General features: G+C 43.8%; 1 protein-coding gene and 1 non-coding gene across 13 annotated transcripts in view; both read left to right on the plus strand.

The window, feature by feature from the left end:
- Nucleotides 1–19768, plus strand: part of LOC101063319 (ELKS/Rab6-interacting/CAST family member 1-like) — a 63880-nt gene that overhangs the window by 41069 nt on the left and 3043 nt on the right. For 8 of the 12 annotated variants that reach the window (XR_003885788.1, XM_029825814.1, XM_029825815.1 and 5 more), the window contains 3 exons: nucleotides 8586–8733; nucleotides 10925–11032; nucleotides 14137–14322. Coding sequence is in view for 7 of the 12 variants with exons in the window: in XM_029825814.1 (XP_029681674.1) it covers nucleotides 8586–8733; nucleotides 10925–11032; nucleotides 14137–14322 (442 nt within the window). In the remaining 5 variants the exon portion in view is untranslated. Of the gene's footprint in view, nucleotides 1–8585; nucleotides 8734–10924; nucleotides 11033–11344; nucleotides 11423–14136; nucleotides 14323–19768 lie in introns of those variants that run through there. The other 4 variants (XR_003885789.1, XR_003885792.1, XR_003885790.1 and 1 more) reach the window with 1 other exon arrangement.
- trnak-cuu (transfer RNA lysine (anticodon CUU)) lies at nucleotides 10619–10691 on the plus strand. Its single transcript has one exon. It is a non-coding gene; the product is annotated as a tRNA-Lys (tRNA).

Raw genomic sequence — 19768 nt, forward strand, 5'->3', positions numbered from 1 at the left:
TTTCAGATGGAAACATGACGACATTACTGGCTCACTGTCTCGTCCCCGAATCTGAAATATGAAACGTTTTATAACCTTTGACAGTAAATTCTACATCGAAACTGCATTTCCTCAGTTTCCCATTCACTTAATATATTTACTGTGTGAAGTTTCCAGGCACTTTTGTTACTCTAATTTATAACTCAGTCGCAACCTGCAGCACTTAATCTGAAATTAGCAACACTTGTGATATCTTCAGTATAGTTTCCAGCCTGACCTCGTTCCAAAATGTTCCAGGAAGAGGTTCAGTCTCCACACTGATGTGAGCTTCACCTGACACCTCATAAACTCTCACTCCTCTTCCTTCTTGTCTTTTTCCTCTCCCGTCCTCTTTTATCTCCTCGCCTCTCTCCTCAGTCAGTAGTGTGCTAATGCAGGAACCGTGTACCGCTGTCTAGCTCTTGATATGATCGAATACACGCACAGAGAGCCACATGCGTTCATGCAAATGCTTTAACTTTATGAAAATTTAATAGGTGGCTTTATGTTTTCATTGTTGCAACATTCTGACTGATTTCACGCCGAGACCTTAGCACTGAACAAAGCTTTGGGCTTGATTAAGTAATTATTAACAAGTAATACATTGAGGAGTCTCTAGAGGGAGTTTTAATCAATCCTGTCATTCGCTGTTACGAATGATGCCCATTTATTCTGCGCATTTTAGTTTCAAATAAACGTTTTAAATTTCCCAGCTTGATTCCAGGGCGAGGTTTGTGCTAGCTAAAAACTTCCTTATTGCAGAGAGAACTGCTTTGTGAGGAGCCTCATATTTTGAGTCCACAGCTTCTCGGCTCAGGAGTTGGGGACGGGTCATTCCTGACCGCAGAGTAAAACCATATGACCGTTTCGTACAGCCAGAATTTGTATTGCAGCAATGATCTCGTGGGCTTATCATTAAGCTAATACATTTAAATACTGCTCTTTGTTTGTAGTATTTCCCACTGTTATCATGATCTGATTGTGCCTTCTTTAATCATGCGTATGACATTTCACATCGTAAATGAACAGTGATTAATCCCAAGAGTTTGCGTCTGTAATCAACTAATTTAGTTAAAAGAAAAAAAACTCCTCTGCATTGTACAGGTCAGTTTCAGAATTCAGATATTCTACATTGCGCGTTTTTCCCAGCAGAAAATTACAACGTTAAAGGCAGCTGTTTTATTGGAAGTTATCCACATAACATGATTTCATGTTATTTTTTTAAAGAGCTTTGGTCAGCACATGCATCATGTCTCGCTGGTTTCCCCCCACATGTTAAACATAAGATTAAGGTTTAAGGGTGGCCACGTCCCATGTGTCCACAGTGTAATGCACATCAAGCTGTCTCTGCATGCTCTGGCTGCCATAATTCTTTGCAGTTTGATATCTGATTTGTTGCCCTATTTTAAACTGTTGTGAGGTTTAACGTACCCACAGCTGTGATTTACGGCAAGACAGGTTTCAGAGGTTTGTGGAGCATATATTTATGTGGAATATACAATATATCAACGCACGTTCAGATGCACGCAACTGCCTTGCTGTCCTGCTTTTGTCGTTTTGCCTTCCTGTTGCTCCTCACGCGCATTTACACACATTTTATGTCTTTCTTTGCGTTTTCATCGGTAAACTGATGATGATATTTGCATGCACGTAAGGCACCCACAGGTGCAGTTTATCTCGCACATGTTTGCCATTTTTCCCATCCCGCAGTTGCAGATATATGTCCTAACTTGACGTGCACAGTTTGAAGCAGGCAGGTGTTTTTGTGTGTTGCAACCAGCTGCAGGAATATGCTGACAGGGTGTGGAACAGCAGGGAGGCACGTCTGAAATCCCAATTTACAACCACTGGCCCTAAAACTGTAAAAAGGTCTCGAATTTTGAAATTTATTTTCCTCATCTGCTGTTTTCACGACAGCAGCAGCATTCAAAAACATTTGTGAGCATTTGAAACAAATAGAGAATAGATTTGCTGAAAATAGGCGAGGAAAAACAACAAAATAAAACGACCGTTAGTGGGTTTAAACAACAGAGAGACGTGAGAAGTATGCAAAAAAGAAGGAAGAGGAGAAAGACAGCTGCCCAACAATAACTCAGTCAAGCCAACAAAGCTGTGTGATGTCTCAAAGAAATGATATCACCTCCAACTCCTGCTCCCCCGCTCCTTCTGTTCATCCATCAATCTTTCAGACTGCACACAGTTTATCGAGTGCATAGCTGCCCTTGTATGTGGCTTTCATTCACGCGACGTCCCTCCCCTGCACGCACACAAAAGTGATTTATTGGTCATTATTTTTACCAGGACAAAACGATGCACGTAAAGATTTTACGAGCGTTAAAATAAAAATTTCATCCGCTGCAAATGTCCTGAAACACAAAGCGGTGCGACGCTGCTTTGTGTTTATTTGTAAAGTTGGAGGATTTTAAGTCACTACAGCTGTTTATTAAGAACGAAAACACAGTTTTCACCATGATACCAGCAAACCAGTAATAATAAAGATTATAATAGTGATGCTTTTGCCTTTTAGGCGTCCTTTTGGACTAAAGCAGCTTCAGATTTAGCAGACATTGTGAATATTCCAACTGTGTTCTGCACTGAGCAGAAAGTCTGCAGAAAAAGTGAGCTGCCCTCCTGCAGTGAGGGCCTTGGCTTATGCCTCATGGTGAACACTGTAAATCCAATTTATTTCCCCTCTGCTCCTCTGTTCCTTGCTTTATTTCCTACCCAGCTCTCCTCTCCTAATTCCTGCTGTCCGTCCTTCTCCACTATTCCTAAACCTCACTCCTGTCTTCGGATCTTCCCACCCTTCCTCTTCCTCTTCATTCTTTCATGTTCACTGCTGTCTGGAAAGGTTATTATCACCTGGCTTTTCTCAGACAGGCTGTCCCTCATTGAATTATCTCACATTTATCAACGGCTGGATTTTTTGGTAACCTCATATTTGTATTTACAAGCTCTGAAAAACTTGTGCAGCGTCGCCCCGGCGGGACACCGTTCTGTCCCACATCTGAATACAGGCACGACCAGTTCGCAAACTTTCCTGGATGTCGCAGGTCTCCTTCGTATTCGCTGCTAACTTCGGCCAGTTCTTTAAATCATTTGGCGAGCGTTTGACAAAACGTTACACATTCTTCACTCGCATCATATTTCTTGAAGAGGACGGCCGGTTAATAGCTGTTGCTACAAACGTCTTGTCATTTTTGGACTGTTAACAATTCCATGTTGCATCTATGGTATAGCTTTATAATCAGACCATTTGTACTAAACAAGCGACAGGAGAGAAATATTAATATCAGTAAAGAGGATCAGAAGACTCACACGTGCACACATGCCTATAGGCATTGACTAAAGCACGCCATACCAATTTATGTGGAAACGTGTGTGGCGCGCTGTCGTAAATCTGAGAAAAGTGCTTTGATCCCCGCAGACAGCGATGAGATTAATTCACAGCGTGCCAGAGCAGCTTTGCACATGGAGGTGGTTGTGTTTTACAGAGTGTTTTCAGAGCTTGGCACAGCACAAAGGGGCACAGTTTTGACACTGTTACAAGCTCAAATCTCTCCGTTCCTCTTTCTTCCTCCCGTTTTTCTAGCATCGTCTGCATGTGTTTGCTTTCGTTGCCCTCTCTGACACTGGCTGTCTGCCTCTTTCCTTTATTTTTTCATCCCCTCCTATGAGAGACACGAGGAGGGGCCCAACCAGCAATTAAAATCAGCTTTGGTTACAAGTTTAAATCACAAATACTCTTCTTAAAACATCTATTAAGCCTTATAAGAAGCATAAAGTCTCTCGTTACAGCATTTGGTTTTGTTGGGCGCGCTTTTATTCCTGAACTATATCAAATAAGTACAATAAAATGCGCTTAATATGACTTAATGGTTTAAAAGTACAAGAAGCCAAGCATTAGGCAATGTTCAGAGGAGGACAAGAAGATATAAAAACAAAAAGGATGCCTGCAAAGGTTTCCTTTCATTTTAACAAATGAAAACAGTGGAAAAGAATACAGTTCTGAAAGATTTTCGAACATGTTCTGATGCTTTTTATGTGCTTTTCCCCAAGAGTCCCTAAAATCTTACTGTTCACGGTGCAGTTTCCCATAATTCAAGCAACACACCTTTAAAAGCTGCCGTGCAGGTCCAGAAACACACTTTTCATTCTCTGTATGACAAGAAGACCGTTTTCTGAATTTTTCTCCTGTAAACATGGAAGTTGCAGGTGTCCACTGAGCTGATTAGTAAGTGTTTCGGGAGCTTGTGCCGACAGATCGTAGGCAGATTTCTTGCTCTCTGTAGCGCACCATAAAAATGGATTTACTGTGAAAAACTAGAGTGAAGACACGGCTGCGTCTTTAGTCACACATCTCAAAAAAGTGTGTGTGTGGTCCCGCTGAAGGAACCGACTCCTGCAGACCATGGATAATGCATTTTTTTCCACCTTTCTTATTAGTCACAGTGTGTGTTTTTGTGGTGTGAGGGAGAGCAAGAGACAAAGGCGGAGGGAGGTGAGGGAGCAAGTGGGGTGAGATTTTTTTTATGGGGAAAAAGGCGAGATGTGTCAAGAACAGATCCTCATTCTGTCATGCAGCAGTCCCACCTGCCCTCCTCTCTCCCCCCCCCCCTCAGCTTTTGTCTCTCTGCCTACCCTTCCTGCTGCTCTTTCCGCTCATCTCCCTCTCTCTTTCTCTCTCCTTCTCCCTCCCTTCACGTCTCTTTGATTTGTTTTCCCCCCAAATTCTCCAGTCTTTTTATTCCCTTTCCTGTCAATGCTGTTTCTTTCTGTGTGTGTGAGGGTGTGTAAGCCTGCTCGCTGTCTTTCTTTAAGCCTCTCTGATGTACAACAGCTCCTTGAGGGGAGTTTTTTCCTCCCTTACACACGCGCACGAGCAAACACACACACATACACACATACATGCGCGCACACTTATCCTTTGCACAAGATTTAACCTATTTTCTCAACTCCTACTTTTTCCAGTTGTGATGGTCTCTCATCCCGTATTCTCTCCATACTAAATCATTTATATCTAGTGTGCCTAACACAATTTTAATATAATATAAGGCACAAAAATCTGTTCCAAAAATCTTTTTCTTCTCTGTATAGCTACAGTATACAAGCAGCTATAATAAAACACAGCTTCTTTTTTTTTTTTTTGCTTAATCAGAGCCAGAACTGAACCAGATCCCATCGACCAGGACAATTTGGGGTTTAGCATTAAAGCAAAGCCTCGATATCTTTCAACAGTAAATCCTGGTAATTGCTGTTTTTGCATGGTCCCACAAAGAAGTAGAGTGTGAGAAAGGTTTGAAATCAGCAACTACTGTAGGTGTCAGTCATTTTCTCTAATAAACTTCTGTTGTAACCCAGTGAAGTAAAATTTTGTGTGGGCACTCTCGCAAAAAAGAGAGCGAGACCAGCAGTAAAAGGTCTCACCATAAACTGTGGCTTTATTGGCTGTAGTTGAGCTGGTGCTGCACACATGGCAGGCGAGCACGAACAAATGTTTCATAAAACCCGCTCCGATGTGTGCGTGCACTGCCTGGTGTTTTCTCTTGTATGGCTATAAAGGGCCATAAACCTAAAGCAGTAAGTGTACGTGTGTTCCAATACAGCTGGAGGCAACAGACATAAAGAGCACTTGCGCTGCATGTTAGATGCATATACCATATGTTGTGTATCCTATATTTAAAGTACACATTTATGTGTGTAGGTTTGGGTGCTAAAATGAGGCCTCCTAACTTATTTTAGCTTGCTTTTAAGACTCTTAAGAGTGTGTGTGTGTGTGTGTGTGTGTGTGTGTCTGTGTCTGTGTTTGTGTGTGTGCGTGCGTGTGTGCGTGCGTGTGTGTGTGTGACAAACAGAGAGAGTGAAAGCATTAACTAGATGAGACTGGGGGCCCACTGCTCACTGGCTGTCTGCCCCAAGACAGAAGCTGTCAGCTGGGAGAAAAAATACTATTCTGTTGGGCCCCATTATAAAGAGTCAAAAGCTAAACTTGTAGCACTGTGTTGTGCGTGTGTGTGTGTGTGTGTGTGTGTGTGTGTGTGTGTGTGCCTTCTGGCATGGTTAGCTATAACTGAGAGCCAACCGTATTTTCCTGTATTCCCCACAACCCTTTTCTTACTGATTTACACAACAGTAAACAAAGTAGAAAAAATAAAGCCCTCGCAAATGAAAATCAATTGATTTGATTTCAGCGAATGTCAGTGCACCATCGCATTTTTACACCCTTCAGAGGCTGTTCGCTCTGCCTTTTTTCTTCGTGTGTCTCAGTTTTGGCTTCAAACACATCTGGTTAAACTATAATAACTGTTAGAACTTGCAGGATAGTTGCACTTGAAGTCACTACAAAGAAGCTAAAAAACAGGACTGAAATGCAAAAAACACAAATGTTCTACGAGCTGTAATATCAAGTGCACGTACATTTAGTTCTGGTGCATGTTTTAAACAATTGTAATCTTCCCGCTGGCGATCCAGCTGAGGCTTATATGAACACATCTTCTAGCCAGATGGGAGCAACTCTGATCAAAAAGGTGCAATGTATGGATGCTGTTATATTGTTTTTAATAGCTGAAATCCATCAATTTTACTATGCGGCAAATAAAATTCAATAAGATCCACCAATCATACCTAAGGAAGATTAATCTTCACATTTCACAATTGACTGATTTTTTTCCCCTCAGTGAAAACTTAGGAAAACCTTCCATAAAACTAAAATATATAAGGTGACAGTGTCACTAAAAACAACTGTGAGCTGCTTGTTCTGTCAGAAACAACACAGAGAGACGTGATTATCTCTAAAATAGCTCTGTAAAGAGACTGGACAGTGTCACAGTGGCCACACACTTATACGCATTTGTAGCCCTGAACACACACACACACTCCGACCTTCTGCGAACATCCACAAGCACTCCGATGTGCATTGAGCACACCCTTACAGACACATACACACTTAGAAACAGACTGTCACAGATACACTCATGCAGGAAGCTGCCTCGGTGTGTGTAGAAATATGTGAGTGATCTCAGACCAGGCATTAGTGTTTGTGATAAAATGAGGGGGCTCGAGTGGTTTAAAGCAGGAGAGAGGCCCCTGTGTTGGGGTTGGGGTCAGGTGCCTGGTGCACTTGTGTGCATCTGCTCACTGTCGCCACAGCGATGACATCATAGCGCACGACTGCCGAACGACAGGAGGAATGCCCGGGGTCCTCTTTACAAACAGAGGGAGGGAGAGGTGGGTAGGTGGCTGGTGAGGGACGGCATGTGACCACGTCAATGTGGCCCCTCTGCCTTTAGGCCATTATTACGTTACATTACAATTACCACAGCCGTCATCATTTTAAAAGAGGACATACGCTCTTCATTTCACAGAGTAATCAGACAGGAATGCGGCCTTGGACTTTCTGCTCTGCACACTGATGAATGGCGTCTGTGACAAACGTTCCAGGTCCTGCTGGTTTCTGCCACCAGGACCCCGTTTCCTCCGAAACAGTGGTCTTAAATACATAAATGAGGAGGCCGGGTGTCAGCCATGCTGGGCTCCTGAACAGTAAAGCTACTTCTCAAATCCTTCGACATGTATTTATCTGCTTTTAGACGCTCGTTTCTCACTGCATTATGTCTTTTTGTTAAATGCGTGTGGTCATTTTTTTAAGGGGTTGTGGATGTAAACCAGCGGGATTTAGATTCTCACAGGAGGCGCGCAGATTTCTGAGAATTGTGAGATTCTTGGGTGTCTTCGGCTGTGGCTCAGCCAGTTCTACGGCAGAGGGGATGGATGGGATGCGGGTTTTTGCCTCCTGACCACACGGAATGTTATATATCTGTCAACCTGACCGACCGTTCGGGCGGGGGGGGGATACAAATAAGAAAGCTGGAAAGACAGTTAGAAAATACAAGCTCATGCCTGTCTGAAAAGGGAGAATGGAAGGTATTCATGCTGTAAATCACAGTTAACGTGAGATTAAGTTTGGAGCGTTTGTTGATAGCTGGGTAGTCACTCATGTGAGGTTACGAGCTTTAAGCCACCTGGCTTCTAAAACAGTCCCTGTCCAGCAGCAAGACGCTGTCCTCCCCCAGCTTTTTACCCGAGCCTGTTTTGGTTGTTCTCACAGCTGAAAACGCTCCGCCACAACAACACTTAAATGCCAGTTTATTTTTATCAGATTCTAGCTGGTGTGGAGAGCAGCCAAAGACAAAACAGCCTAAAAACAAGAACCAACTGTTACTGGTATTCCACCAGGAATTCATTTTTATCCTTCTGTAAATCAGCGGAGCTCCATTTAGAACCGTAGAGATGATTCAGTGGAGCTCTGAAATACCTTCTGAAGACAAGGTGCGAGTTTCAGGGTATTCGTCTCTGGGATGTTTGCTTCCATACAGATTATAAGGGAACCCTCTGGAATGTTCTTGTGGAATTTCTGTTTATTATTCATGTACATTTTTGATACATTAAAAATGTGTTGACTTGAAGGATTTGAGTCTTTACTTCTTTTTTGCTTTCCATAGATGTTACTTCCTTACGGAAATGCCTCACATTGCTAACAAGATGCGTGATTCTCCTATTCTTCATAGGCAAGAGGCACTGCTGGCGGCCATAAGCGAGAAAGACGCCAACATCGCCCTGCTGGAGCTGTCGTCTTCAAAGAAAAAGAAAACGCAGGAAGAGGTGGCAGCCCTGAAAAGGGAAAAGGATAGTCTGGTCCATCAGCTCAAACAACAGGTAGGGTCAAGGTGTACCCACAAACACCCACACTTTTGGTTGAGTTATATAAGGAAGAAAAGCTGAGACGGGTTGGAAAGAAACATAGAAGGGGTGAAAAAGTGACAGCACAGGTGAGGTGGCAATGACAAGCGTAGCAAAGAAAACAAGAGGCGGAGAGAAACCGAGTCCAGATGTGACCGCAGTCCTCCAACCACCGAGGGTAAATTTAGGATTAACCCGCCCCTCCCACGCTTACCACACACGCGCACTGACAAACACACACACAGAGTTCAAATGTTCTGCAAATCTCCGGTGACAACACTTTCATATCAATTTGTATTTATTTAATTTTTCTGCCAGCAGAAACACTGGCGTTGACCTCAGGCGCTCCACTTGGATGGGTACACCTTCACAAGCTTGTATACCGATATGTACACATGGACCAAGCCAAAAACAAGGATATAAACACAACCAAATGCCTCTGTGGTTCCATACAGAGGTCTATTCACACACTTGGAAACACGCTTGAGGTTCTCTTGGGTCTCGTGAATTAACCAGCCCTTTCATCAGAGAGCCTACTTGCAGTCTGGTGGATTTCTTCTTCGCGCCTCTCTGTGTTATTCGCCATCTCCTTAATTTCTCGAGTCTTTCTGTGCATTTGAGGTGTTCGGCTGGGAATCGCGGCTTGTTTTTCTGATATCTGACAGCTCTGGAACAGCCAAATTTTTACTGATGGAGTTGTCCTCCTCAAAGATCGGCCAAAAATGTAAAATTCCCAGCTGTTCGCCATCGCCTAAAACCCCTTATCATTAATCTGAGACGCTCAATGGAAGATTTAGTTTGCACACTTGTGATAGATGGTTCTAATGTGCACGTCAGAGAGTTTGAATAGTTTTTTTTGAAAAAGTAGAAGGTGTCATAGAGAAGCTGTGTCACATGAAGTCATTATAGTATGCATCACTCTTTCTCTGCCATCCCTCCATCTCTTTTTCCATCCTGTTTGAAGTCATTTATGACACCTCTGGGTCTTGAAGGTGCTTCCTGACAAGAAAGAGACTTGTGTTGCTCCGTGTGTGTATGAAGGAGAGAGAATTTGCTCCCCCCTCTCTCTTTGTGGTGTCATAATTTGCAGCCTATCAATGATTGATCACAGCTGAGACTTCCTCAATATTCTGTTCTGTGTGTTTTTCTGTGTGTGTGCTCCGAATACTGGCATGGTTTTGTAGTATTTTTAGCTTTGCCTGTGATATCTTTGCCACTGATTTTCTTTGCCACAAAGTACGTAGGATAAGTATGTAGGATATATGGTTTAGTATAATAATAAAGTACGTATTAGTATTAGCCCGGCTAGCTCAGTTGGTAGAGCATGAGACTCTTAATCTCAGGGTCATGGGCGTGAAGCTTTTTTAAGACAATCCCCAGATATCACACAAAAATGGTGTATTGTATGATTGTTCATGTAGGATGAGCTAATTTGAAAAAATACAACCATCTCCAGGGATGACACAGAATTCTCCAAGAAAGAGCAAAAGTGTAGTGAGCGTCAGGTCAGAGAAGAGCAGATGATGCTAATAGGAAGGCAACAGTAAAATAACTCACCATTTGTTACGACAAAGCTCTGCAGATGAGCTTCACATCAAACCTTAAACCAGATGGGCTCCCACAGCCGAAGAGCAAACTGGTTACATGCTTCTGTCGGGAAGGTAAGGGGGATCCAGCCCAGTACTAGCAAGGTCCGCCTCTTGAAACAGCCAGTAAGTCTATATTGATACTGATCTTCCAACAAAGATGTTTTTTACATAAGAGTTGACAAAGCACTTAAATTGGAAGCATATTTTCTTCAGACTCTTAAGCATAGAGTCTCGGGTTCGAACTTTGGAACAAGCTCTTTGTTCAGCACCCAGCCCGGCTAGCTCAGTCGGTAGAGCATGAGACTCTTAATCTCAGGGTCGTGGGTTCGAGCCCCACGTTGGGCGCTGCTGTTTTCTACATGTACACAGGCTACACTCATGTCCTGCTTTGTTTATGGCAGTTGAGTTAAGATCTGCTGAAACATTTGTGTTATTCTAATGCATGCAATAGCCAGTGTTTGAGGGCCTGTAAAATTAACAACATTGTTGCGTTCGCTTGGTTTTGATGCCCTTTTTCTCTCTCACACACATCTAAAATAGTTTGTAAAGATGCCACCTCTCTGTTTCTCTCTCTGCAGACTCAGAACAGGATGAAGCTAATGGCGGAGAACTATGACGACGACCATCTGAAGGTCTCCTCTCCAAACACCGAGCAGCCCAATAACCACAAGCCCTCCCCAGACCAGGTACCAATGCCTCCATTTTGGGCTAAACCACCTTTAAACCAGAACCAGACCCCGACCATCCTCACAAAACCACCTTTATCGTTCTCATTTCGATGTCAGCATGCACAAAAATATTTTTGTTACTTAGACTTTTTTCCCGTAAAAAAAAAAAGTAAATCGTAAATGAATTTGTTAATGTATATTTATGAAACCTTGCATAGCCTTCTTTTAAAAGGTTCTCTGTGCTTACTGGGTCAGCAATTTTCCAACTGGACACACTAACTTCCTGCTTTTTCCAAACTCATGCTACGGTTGGACTGAACTAACCAATAGGATGATGAGGAGGGCATTTGGGCCTAGCGAATAACATGCCGCCTTTCTCTCTCTCCGCCCATCATTTTGTACAGAAGGGTGAGCGTCTTCTTATTCTGGATCACACCCTAACGGATGTGCTCGTCATTCAAATTCCATCCACCGTCATTCCTTCTATTCTTTTTGCTGATTTTCACAAATTTCTTTTGGACTCATCTATTTCATCCGTTCATTTCTCTTTCAAGCTCTTCTTGTCAAGTCTGTCATCTTTTGATTTTCTTTGATTTTCCATCTTTCTTGTTTTCCACGACAGCCTTTTTGTAAAGTCACTGCTCCGTGTGTGTGTGTGTGTGTGTGTTGGATATCTCACGAATGTATCCAAATTTGTCCCCTCTCATCCATCTTCTAACTTGTTCCAGTTTTTCTTAAATGTGAAAGTTCCCTCTCATTTTGTTCACTGTGGAAAAAAGATCATTTCTAGTTTCGACATAAAATTTTATTAAACTCCAATTATGCATATTATTTTTAGTAATATAAGGATTTAGGAAATACATGCCAATGGGAAATTGGAGAAATGTTCTTTTTTTCAATTATATTTACTTTGAAAGTTCACCTGGAAGATGTCGTCTGTACACAATTAGCAACATAAAATAGTCCTCATTGGTGCGAGACAACCAACGTTAACTTGTTACCCATGTTTTAAAAGTTGTCGTTTTACAACAGCCACAACATTCCACAGTTCCCGTGGCATTTCCAGGTAGTCCTAAAGCTTAAATAAATTAGGATATCAGGCGGAAAAAGAACATAAAGTTCCTTTCTGCAGTTTTACATAAATATTCCATAGTGTACAGCAGGTAATTTGCCATAGCACATTGCATCAGAACAGTGTACGATTGTGTGTCTCTGTGTGTATGTGTGTGTGTTTCTATACAGTATCGTCTGTGCCATGGAAGGCTTTTAAAATATGTGGTGAATGAATTAAGTTAGCCGAATGTCTCTCTTTGAAGTTGTTTCATACTGCAGTAAGAGTGTTGCTGGGCAGACTGAGGAGGATAATAAAGCAGCACAAAAACACATTCTGCACATTCTGACACATACAGCGTTCTATAAAATTAGCTCTCTGCTGGGATTGTTCCACGGTGCCTTTGGGTACCTGAAAACTCTCTGGATTCATTCTGGACGCTAGTGTGAGTCCAGTATTGCAGGCCATGTAGGAATATAAAAACAAGCAGGCAAGGCAACCAAAACTCATCTATAGAATAAAATTGCATTCATATTTATTAGTTCTATTACAGGATACACACCCAGGTAGTTCCTTTTTTATTGTTTTGACCTGTTTTTTATTTGCATGACACCACATAGCTGCACAGCGGGTCTGCAAACCAAACCAAACTTGAGTTTTTCAAGCAATCTAGCAGGACGGACCACACGAGAGGTTATGAAGTGACTGATGTGTCCTGTTCGTTGTGTTTGTGGACACTTTGGCACTTGTAGCATCACCTGGAATCTATTCTTCTCCGTCTCAGTCTATCAGAGGGAAACATTCAGTAACTGTAACTGTCTGTCCAGACTGGACAGTATCGTCCCCAGCCCAGTTTACAACTTTAATAATAAGCCCATATGAGTGTGTACCGACTGATGGTGTGTTTAACAGTGTGTACACAGATGTATGACATCTCAAGTGGCTGCAATCACAAGATATTCTGACAAAAACCAAGACTACATCACGATATCTGAAGCGCGTGCTGTCTTTGTGGTAAACAAGGAGCAGGATCGGAATCCAAAGTGACAGTCGCTTTTATCTACTGCCAGCTTTTATTTTTGCTCTGCTATTGGAGAAGTGAAATGTATGCAACAGACCCCCCCCCCCACCATAACGCAGCCACCAAGTTTTCAAAAATGTGGAAAAACCAACAAAGAGAGTGAATAATGAATGTTGTCTGTGCATCTATGCACAGTTATTATAGTGCGTGCGCTTTGTGTAGTTCATGTGTGAGAGAGTGTGTTGACAGCTGACGCTGCCATTCAATGCTGAGGACGGAAAGTTTATTGCTTTAATCATTGCAAATACTGCACAAAAAACAGACAGTTATGATGTAATAGCTTAAGACATCAAGGTAGAAATGAAGGGAAGTCGATGTTGGGTGCCAGCGGAGTGTGTTAAATTAAATTGTCTCTTGCTCTTTAGGCCACCGAAGTCACCGAAGTAATCTCCAGACTTTGTTATACACAATAATTTAATTATAATTCGCTATAATTATATTGCATCATAACTATGAAGCTTTTGCTTTGAAAAAAGAGGGAGCGATCCAGTCAGACTTCCTGAGTAGATTCTGCCTGTGTGTATATGTATGTGTGTATGTGTGTGTGTGTGTGTGTGTGTGTGTATGTGTGTGTGTGAGAGAGAGAGATGATGAGTATGGCTGCAGACAGAGGGGATAAAATTAACAAACTCTCTTTCTCCCTCTCTGTCATTCTACTTAACATTGCTTCCTCTGCACTTAAATCCATCTTCTTCCCGAGGGGAAGGATCTGTCTTATCTGTGTCCTTGTGTCTCATTGTGCACGTGCCTCGTGGGGGGTCCCGTCTCTGCCCTCCAGAATGTGTGTGTCCGTTAAGCTTCCCGTACATTAATCACGGCCGCTGTTGCAGCTTTAACGAGGGAATCTTTCCTTCACCTCATCAAGTTAATGGTTCTGCTGTACTAACTCTCTAGAGAGATTAAAAAGGACAAACTTTTATATAATATTTGTTGCTCAGCTTTAAACCGAATTCATCTCCATCCTTCTCCGTGCACCCTCTCTTCTTCCAGACTCTCTCTTCTCTCCTGGATCTCAATCAGAATCGCAGCAAACTGAAGCTGTACATCAGTCACCTGACCTCACTGTGTCAAGAGAGAGACCCAATCACGCTGCAGGACTTCAGCCCGCCTCCCGCCTATCACCGCTCTGACTCCGCCTCCTGGCACGTGCAGCTGCGCAGCATGACGCAGGAACAGGTGAGCGTGCGTTTGGTGACGACGGTCCTTTACGTGCAGATCCTAGCACAGGCGCAGGAGCAGAACACGTTGAACCCAGCAGGGTTTTGGCACTGTGGGGGTTTTTTTTTGACATTATTGAAGAGATTTACTCCGGCGGGTCACCTGACGACAAGCTCCTGGCGGTGGCGCGGCTACATCTTTCAGGGGTTTAACTTAAGAGGGAGTAAATTCCACCTTTTGGCAGCAGGAGGAGAAGTAGGAGGGTTCATGTGTAGAACAAGAAGGGGAGATGAAGAGTATATTTATTTAACTGTCAAAAGAGTTGTCAACCGTGTGTGGGAGGAGAAAAAGAGAAGTGAGGCGAAACGAGGCTGTAGCTCATTAGTAATGGTTATAAACTTGTGTTGTCAGGCACAGATTATAAACACTATATTATTCAACAAAAAAAACAAATTCCAAACTGTCCCTGCCTTCCTTTCCCTCTCCACATTGAAAACCTATCAGGCAATACGTGGCTGCTACATGTGGTATACATTGAAAAGCCGTAACCCTAGACGAGCGCTCAAAGAGCGATGTGACAGAGTGTGCGGTTACGGATCTCTACAGTCTTCATGAAAGAGCTATTGTGCGTCTTAATGCTGGGAAATGTCCGCACGTCCGAGCACTTTGGATAGACCGCAGCATGGTGTCCTTTTAAATCAACTCGGAAAATAACAAATTCACTTGTCATTTAATTAAATACGCATTTAAAACAAAGAGAAATGGTCCGGGCGATGGTAACGGAGCCTACGTGCTTTTTAGCGCCCAGATTTTCGCTCCGAAAGAAGTCCACGCTTGGGCTCTGATCACGCGGGCTGATGTCACACGTTTCTTAAAAGATTTCATGCTTTTGGCCGACGTCCCTGTGATGTTTGTTAAATGTCAAAAAAGGGTTGAAAACCTTTCAAAACTGACTTTTAATGGCCAGAACTGAGGGAAAACATCTTAGCAGTCCATTCCGACCAGTTCTCCACCACAAATCACATCGAGCTGACAACAACCCGAGACGTTGTGTCGACACATAGTAGCAATTTTATTCTTTATTTGTCTCTGTCGCTCTGGATTGAGCCTCTTGGAAACGTTCCGTCATATTTTGTCATTTTTCGGCATTCGTTAATCCATGTCAGAGTAGGTGTTTAAGCAACTCTTAGCATTTTTATTACCTTCTGCGAACAACATCATAATTTTGAATCTTTTGGGCTCTCCGTCCAAACCCACCGATAGCTGGGTAGTGCCACTCGGCGCCGTGCGTCTGCCCTGGACCCCGACCCGGCCTACTCACAATTGCAGACACACAGCCCGTCTTTCATTCAGGGCCCAGGGCTCCTCGTTTCCCTTCATCGTGTGTCACCATCGCCCTGGCTGAGCCTCTTTATGCACACATGCGCTCGCACGCGCGCTCCCTCGAAATGACCACGCCGCAGCGTGCCAGCCTCCGCTCTGTCTTGTGGCGAGCGTGTGTGCATGTCTTTGTGTGTTTTACAAGCCTCTCTTTGGCTCTGTGAAGCTGCCTGGTGCTGTGTCAAGCCATCAGGATCAAGCTAAAATAGTCCCGCACGTTCCGCTCCCACACATGCACTAACCTGAAGGCACAGTAACCGTGAGCGACCACTGGAGGCCCGAATAATGTCAGTTCTAGCCCTGAAAAAGAAGCTGGTCCTCAGATTAGAGGAGACAGAACAGGAAATGAGGAATTTATCAGCTGGGCACCTCCCAGTACAGATAACTGGTGTCACTCTTCAAGGCCCCCAGCTGACACAGGAAGCTAAACATCGATCCGCCGTGTAATTTAAGGGAATATTTGAAGTGTTGAGCACAAAACCGCGCCGGTATTTGTTCTGTACAGCCATTTGGACCGACCTCAGTGAAACTTTGGGATGCTTAGAAGTCTCATCGGGCCTTTGATGGCATAATTTTGCGCAGAAAGAGAAAAAAAAAGGGATGTTTTATGTGATGGATTTGCTGGTCGTTGCCTCCTGGGCATGTGTATCCGTGTGTGTCTTTGTCCTCAACTGAACTGCAAAAATTAAGACCCGTTCCAAAAGTGAGGTTTTACTAAAAGAGCTGTTTTATATACTATCGTCATAATAATAAGCTTTATGGCTCAATGACATCTGTAATGACCACGGAAAAGAACTGGCTTGGTTTCCTGCACACAGGAACCCTCCCCCACCCCCCACCCAGCCCTCTCTGTGGTCTTTGGTGTTAAGGTATATGACATTTGCCATTATTTTATCTTGTCTCTTACGTGCAGAAGCCGTCAGCTTTGTGTGCGTTTGGCCCTTTTGAAAGCGTGCTCTGTGTTACTGGCAGAGCCGGGTCTTATGTGACTCCTTTTGTGAATTCAGCACGAGTTGTCAGCCCGTGACCCTCGGCAGCATTTGTTAAAACCAGAAAAACGGCTCCCTCTAAATGATTGCAGGTGTTTCCAGCCAACTAAAACTGGCGAAACCTCAGCGAAACCGAGTCCGCATATTTACAACTCTGCGAGCCGTTGCAGCGCAGCAAAATACCACACAATTACAGACTTCAATTGCCATTGTTGTTTCAGTGTAATCTCCAAATAAAAGGTTTCTCAGGGAGGAAGGGGGGGTGCGTTCTCTCTGGGCCGGCAGCAGAGGCAGCAGGTTTCCAGGAGTCTGTTCAGCCAAACGATATAAGAGAAACGATGTCCAACATGAGAAAACAAACCGGAGCGGCGGTGGCTTTAAACTCCCCTCCAAAACCCAGGATCCACGCTGCTATGAAAACAGCAGAAAAACAAGATTCAACATCATAAAGATCTAAGAGCCGTCATGAAATTTTTATGAGGAAGAGCAAACCGAGGCGGACAGCCATTAGAGGCCATTTTGCAGAGACGCTAGCAGCGAAGCCGAGGGTGTCGCAGTCGTTCCCACTTGTGGATGAATCAGAATATTCATGCACCTCCAAGCTCATTCAGGCCTTCTTTGTAGACCACAGAGAGGGAATGTGTGTGTGTGTATGTGTGTGTGTGTGACGGCGGATGTTCCTCAAGGTCAGTGATTGGGTGACTTTTGATTGACAGCTTGTACAAAAACAGGAAAAGGTGGCGCTGCAACTCAAACATCACAGCTGATAACAGAGCGAGGGGCCGAGACGTTACCACCGGGATGATAGTACCTGCTTCCCCTGGGCGTCACACACGTGCACACTGTAATTATTGCTATTGTGATAATCTCTAAAACGGAGGCGGGAGTCGTAGAAAAGAAAATACAGCATCAACTCGCGTTTTTTTACGGAGAAGCTAAAGAGGCGCCTGTCGCGTCTTTGCCCGCTTTGGGGAGCGTCTTTTAGAAAATGCGCATTTTCCTGCACGAGCGTGAAGCTCTACGGTCGGACTGAAGACGGTGGAGGTTGAAAGTGCAGATCGGGGAGTCATCAGGAGCCTCCGCTTGTGATGTGCTGTGGTCTGGGGTCTCCGTGGGCTCTCATTAAGCAGCGCTGCTTCCTTCCAAGGATGATTGTTTTCTCTCTGTATTCGACTCGGAGGTGCTCAACGACCATTAGACCCACAGACAAAGGAAGACGTGCACTCGGTGGAGCCCTCGGTGCCCATTTCATGTCCACACACACACACACACACACACACTGGTCATTATGGACTAACTGCTGGGTTTTTATGATTTACTGACTCCAGGCTTAATGTCTTCACCATCCTTTTTAACGGGTTTTTGTCCTTTCTTTCCTCTGTCTTCCTATCGTTCTCCTCTCTCTGCAGCCTATTTCTGTCCTTCTGACCCCTCCATGCTTGTAAAGTTGTCTCTCCATTGTCTCCCCTCGCTCTCCAGCATCTCCATCTCTGTCGTCTGCAGTCAAAGGGAAGGACGGGAATAATTGTTCTCCACTGTCTCTGTCTCCACCGTTAGTTTTAGAGTCAAAATAATCTAATCTCACAGCTGATTAGGGGTTGAGATTGGTTCAGTAGTTCAGAGAAGCAGCCGGACAGGCAGCTTATCATGATATAACCACAACACTTGTCCAAGACTTTCCGGATAAGCGGGAGAAAACGAAACGAAACTTGTCCAAGACCTGGGTCAAAAATTTACATTTCCTGGTTGTCAAGTATATTAAATTGTTCCAAATTCCTCAACTCCTACGGAGTAAATTATTTTGAAATATTTACTGCTTCTCTATGATATTTAAAAAAATTGTGCTTCTTGTTTTCGGGCAAAATAGTCACGTGATATTAGATATTATGGGTCCGTTCTGGAGTTCGTTTTATGTAAAGTTCTCCCTCATTTGCTCAGCAGTGGTCTTGAAAGATGATTTAGGCTGAACTCCAGTAGATTTGTGTCTGCCAACTCATCTGTTGCCCATAGATTCTCTATGGTGGACATGCAGTGAGGGTTCAGAGGCACCAGAGGGTGTTTTAACTTCTCAGTTTTCCACCATCATTACCACCACTGTTCCATTTTAACCCTGATTCGCTCACACTCGCGTCAGATTGCCACACTGGGAGGCTGCACACAGGCCCGCTGAATGGTTCCTGTTGTTTATTTCTGCAGCCATTAGTGCAGTGTGCTCGCTCCTGCAGGACCACCCTTAGCAAGGGTCTTTATGAGCTTATTGCACCACATTAATGTCAGAGAATTAACAGACTTCTGTAAAACGGTGGGTGGGGGTACGCGTTGGCATTTAAGAGTCTGCTCCCTGAGGCCCGGCCTGTAAATATGGATGTATAGCTATTGTCAGGGTGGCTGATTAAATAATCTACGATGATAAAAATTCCAAGTGCCCTCCGCACCCTCATCGCTTTGATTTATTTCCTATCTTTAGTCCGGTTTATTTCGGTCATCCAGGAGCAGTTTTTAAGGTACAAATCCTTAAGCTCTATTCCCCGTGCAGCTCGTTAGCTGGGCTGCACAGGCATTCAGCTCTGGCACTCCAGCCCACTTTTAAAGCCGTTTACATACAACCCATAATAACCCCAATGGTTTAACAAGAGACAGGGACAATAAGAGTCAGTATAGACTTTGTCCTGATGTTTAGAGGCCATAAAACCTATAGAAGTAAAGACACAGTGAAAGGCAGAAAATGCAGCTTACGTGCGGTTAAGAGTCCAATAGTTGACATCTAAACTAATGCTGATCATGCTGGTGTTTGTCTCCTTCCTGTTTGTCCTTTATTCTGTCCTCTCTCTCTCTCTCTCTGCTGAGTTACGGCTTCTTTGGAAAACATTAGCATTCCTGGGCAAGAAGTTCAGGCCCTGCAATCTGTGTCGGGGGGGGGGGGGTCACACACACACACACACACACACACACACACATAACTCATTGTCAGGCTGATAACCTGTGTGTGAATGTACACACACGTGTTTGTTCACAAACGTGAGGCTCCGAGTGTGTCCATTTGTGCAGGCCAAACCCTCGATAAGGCAGATAATGATCCATCACCATAATGGAGC

Source organism: Takifugu rubripes, chromosome 18 (assembly GCF_901000725.2).
Source record: "Takifugu rubripes chromosome 18, fTakRub1.2, whole genome shotgun sequence".
In the NCBI taxonomy this organism is placed as follows: Eukaryota; Metazoa; Chordata; class Actinopteri; order Tetraodontiformes; family Tetraodontidae; genus Takifugu; species Takifugu rubripes.